The 4,529-nt window shown below is 36.0% G+C and overlaps 1 protein-coding gene across 1 annotated transcript; it reads right to left on the bottom strand.

Annotated features, from left to right (window-relative positions):
* Positions 1-2,703: 2,703 nt before the first annotated feature.
* Positions 2,704-4,305, bottom strand: LOC138342258 (uncharacterized). Its single transcript, XM_069294593.1, has 4 exons — positions 4,208-4,305; positions 3,825-4,123; positions 3,567-3,713; positions 2,704-2,969 (listed from the first exon to the last, which is right to left on the bottom strand). Exons 1-4 carry the CDS (start codon positions 4,303-4,305, stop codon positions 2,704-2,706), a joined length of 810 nt encoding a protein of 269 aa, XP_069150694.1.
* Between the last annotated feature and the right edge of the window lie 224 nt (positions 4,306-4,529).

The following is a 4,529-nucleotide window of genomic DNA, read 5'->3' as shown; positions in this document are numbered from 1 at the left end:
CACCACATAATTTTTAAGAATATTAAGAAAACTTGATTTCAAAGAGACTTAAACAGGAAATTTTTTTTGGAAAACTCTAAGGGGTTCGGGAATTTTTATTCATGTCTTAGGAATGTTTTGAAAGCACCTAAGACGTTACGCTTGGTTATGGCTTTCCGACAACTAACTTAATATTTGGTAAGACTTACAATTACGATAAAAATACTCTTTAGAATTATTGGTAAATGAATGCAAAATCAGTTAAGGTTGTTTTGAAAGTGAAAAATTATTCATCTAAGTGAATTTCAATTTGTAAAATCTTTTAAGTCATTTACTTGATTTCATCTAGTCGTTTAAACCAAAATTGTGTTATGCGGGAAACCGGATTTTCTAACCTTTAGAAATAATGACGAGTAAAAAAAATAAGTAATAAAAGGCAACTAAAGAGAGATAGGTAGATATATTTTGGTCCAAATTTGGGTTTTTTGTTCACCTTGACCGGTATTAAGACCTATTTTCTTTTGGGTTTTTGACCCATTTTGTTTTGGGTTTTTAGCCCACCTTCTTTGTACCTGTCCTAAATAGTAAGCAAATAATACAAACAATAAAGTAAAAGGCGATAAGGGCTTATGCCCAAAAATAAATACAATACAAAATGCAAAAAGGGAAGATAAGTCTTATAATCCATCTTCTCGACTTCCTTCAATTCTTTAAATTAGTGACTCGTCTATCGGTTTTGATTACGTTGACGCGATGAAAATAAATATTGAGCCTTTACAGATGTACCGACATGCGAGAGAGATGGAATGAACTCGCGAGACACATCGGACAGAATTGACGATGCATAATTTCAGTGAGGTATAAAATGTTCTCGTGATCCCTAATCTCTGTGAGGTATGAAATCTTCTCTTGATGCATACTATTGACTGGTGATGCATGGTCTTCCGCGATCCATGAGTATTGACTCGCAATGCATGATCTTCCGTGATGAAAGAGTATGGACTCGCAATGTATGGATATTGACTAGCAATGCATGATCTTCCGCGATGCATGAGTATTGACTGGTGATGCATGATCTTCCGTGATGCATGATATCGACTCGCGATGCATGAATATTGTATCACCTCCAATGATGATAACGGTAAAACGACTTCGAGATGGTATATCATCTTGATCAATAGTAAAATAATTGTCCCCTCCAAGTAATGCATATTATCATATCCGACATTATGATGCAAATGACATCCTTTATGGAAACAATAAACTCTTCCTAGATATTTCTTCTTGATTCCTTTTCAAATCTAGCCGGACGTCCTTTATAAATTTCATGTTGTTTGAAATTGATTGAAATAAACAATTCATATTCCTAAGTGTCTGACATAAGAGATATAAAATGCTCCTTGCTTCTAGGAAAACTACTGATTTTGGGATAGTATTCTCCTCTTTGGACTTCCCCATATTCATCCATCGGAAGAATTTGCCAATTTCACATTAAAACTATAAACCTGCGTCCACAGAATAATTATTAGTTTTAAAATACGAACTGATCTGTGTCAATTTCTTCAGTTATTTGTTGCTTGTCTTGCTATCTCTGGTTGATTTACCAATCTCCCGACTCTTGATAGATAAGACAAAATATTTTATTCCAAGACAAATGAAACATAAAGGAAAATCTTTATGAAAATAAATTTTTATGAAATAGTATCTGAGAAAGGTCAGTGCCAAGTCATGTCATATCGGGCTTAAATAAAAAATTTTGAGTCCGATGCTTGGAGGTTTATCTGATTATTCGCATGGGATTTTTCAGAGTCACTCTGAACTCGTAGATAAACACCCATGCTTAAATTTTGAGTCTATCCTCAAAATTTCTGTCCGAACTAACTGTCTTGCTTATATTTCCACTGTAATTGAGAAGATCGTGAAATTTTTGAGATCTTGTGAAAAAATACTATCCCTGTTGCAAAACTCGAAATATCTTATTTTTTTAACTTGATGAGGAAGAATCTCTTTTCATGAATTTTTGAGTCCCTCTCAAAAATTCTTTCCCGGTTTCTATTGTAAAGAGGAATAGAAATTGTACGGGAGATATGACCGAACCCTTATGGCGCCTACGTATCCCGTTGTGGCAGGAATCAGGTTAAATGTAGTTCCCTCACAAAGGTTAACAAAATGACAAGAATTTACAAAAAACAAAAGACCGAAGCCGACTTAGGCCGCCTACATATTTAATAATTTAGAATTCAGGTTGAACGTAGTTCAAATACAAGGAAATATTAAAAGGGGTTAATGGGGTGACCGAAGCCGACATAGGCCCCCTACGTATCTCATTCTTGAGAATTCAGGTCAGACGCAATTCATTACTGGAAGGATAAGAATTTACAAAAAATAAATACAAGAAAACAAAAAGATTTCAAGTAAATAACGGAAATGCGAACCGTAGCTTCACACGTAGTATCTCTTGAAAGCGTCTGAGTTAATAGTTTTGTGTCATACAGTGCCATCCGTCTCTGAAAGGACCAAAGCGCCTCCAGATAATACTTTGCGAACAATGTAAGGTCCTTGCCACTTCGGTGTGAACTTTCTTTTGTATTCGTCTGGATAAGGAAAAATACGCATAAGAACCAACTGACCAACTTCAAAATTTCTGGTTCACACTCTCTTGTGAAAGGCACGAGCCATTCACTGTCTATACAAGTGACCATGACAGACGGAAACCATTCTCCTTTAATCAATAAAAGTTAGTTGATCAATCCGCTTGTTGACCCATTCAACATTAGTCAACTCAGCTTCTTGGATGATTCTCAATGATGGTATTTCAACTTCATCAGGTATGACTGCTTCTGTTCCATACACTAGCAAATATATAGGTGCTCCAATTGATGTTCTGATAGTCATGTGGTATCCTAATAAATCATATGGTAACATCTCATGCCAACCTCGATGCTTGTCAATCATTTTCCTCAAAATACTTTTGATATCTTTTTTGAGGCCTGTACAGCGCCATTCATTTGGGGACGATAAGCAGTTGAATTTCGATGAGTGATCTTAAACTATTCACAAATATCACTCATCAGGTGACTGTTGAGATTTGCGCCATTATCAGTAATGATGGACTATGGCATTCCAAATCTATATATAAGATTGTTGCGAACAAAATCAGCCACCACATTCATGGTTACCGACTTGTAAGAGGATTCTTCCACCCACTTGGTTAAGTAATCAATGGTAACAAAAATGAATTTGTGTCCATTAGAAGCGGCTAGCTCTATAGGACCGATTATATCCATTCCCCAAGTTACAAATGTCCAAGGTGAACTCATAGCATTACGTTCTTGAGGTGGAACTCTGATTAAATCACTGTGCACTTTACATTTGTTGCACTTTTGCACAAATTTGTAACAATCATTCTCCATAATCATCCAAAAATACCCGGCTCGTAAGATATTTCTTTCAAAATTTAGCCCGTTCATATGCGTACCACATACTCCAGCATGTATCTGTTAAATAAGCTTCACATCTTAGAAGACTCAAATTTTGTGTCCTCCTATAAAGGAATTCTCCACTTAGATAGAAATTGAGAGCCATACGGTGTATCGACTTGTTTTTGTTGGCCGTATCATCCTCAGGATAAGTTCCAAACTCCAAATAATTCTTTATATCAAAATACCAAGGCAAACCATCTGGTTCTGTTTTAACATGGGAACAATGGAGTGGATGTTCTTTGAACTCTGTATCTAAAGGATCAATATAATCTTTATCCGTATGTTTAATCATGGAAGGAATGGTGGCAAGAGCATAGGCCAATTCATTCTTTATTCTGGGAGTATGTCTAAACTAGATCTTACGGAATCTTTTGCACAAATTCTGCTCATACTGTATGTAATGTATAATCTTTGGGTTCTTCACAGCCCAATCTCCTTGAACTTGATGATTCAAAAGCTTTGAGTATCCAATAACTAACAACTCGTAAACATTCATGTTGATGGCCATTTTAAAACAAGGAATACAAGCTTCGCATTCAGCCATGTTGTTTGTGCAATTAAATCGGAGTTTAGACGCCATGGGATAGTGTTGACCAGATTCTGACACCAAGACTGCTCTGATACCTTTACCTAGATGACTTGCCGCTTCTTCAATGAATAATCTTCAACATTTATATGATTCATAAATATCCTCACCCACAAACTACACGTCTTCATCGTGAAAATAAGTCTTAAGTTGTTCATACCCTTTATCAACTGGATTTTCTGCAAGATGATCAGCCAAAGCATGTACCTTTATTGCCTTCTGAGTCACATACACGATATCAAACTCACTCAACCGCATTTTCCAATTAGCTAACTTTCCGGGCGAAATCACATTATGGAAAGGAGATATGTAGTATACGAAGACAAATAGTTTCTTAGCTTCAGGGCAAGCCACGTCAAAGCACAACATTTTCTCTCCAACAAAGTGTAAAAAGACTCGTATGGAGTAAACTTCTTTCTTATATAGTATATAGCTCTTTCCTTCTTACTGTCTCATCGTTGTGATTAAGTACGCATCTGAAT

Source organism: Solanum lycopersicum, chromosome 1, assembly GCF_036512215.1.
Source record: "Solanum lycopersicum chromosome 1, SLM_r2.1".
In the NCBI taxonomy this organism is placed as follows: Eukaryota; Viridiplantae; Streptophyta; class Magnoliopsida; order Solanales; family Solanaceae; genus Solanum; species Solanum lycopersicum.
Note: the sequence above shows the minus strand (reverse complement) of the source record. Positions and strands in the feature narration are given on the sequence as shown.

Bases quoted from the DNA above. Each gene is read 5' to 3' on its own strand.
- LOC138342258 (XM_069294593.1), bottom strand. From the start codon at position 4,305: ATGCGGTTGAGTGAGTTTGATATCGTGTATGTGACTCAGAAGGCAATA. The intron at 4,124-4,207 runs GTATGAACAACT...TAAATGTTGAAG, and splicing joins GAAAATCCAGTTGATAAAGG to ATTATTCATTGAAGAAGCGG. The intron at 3,714-3,824 runs GTAAGATCTAGT...TTGATCCTTTAG, and splicing joins GAATTTGTGCAAAAGATTCC to ATACAGAGTTCAAAGAACAT.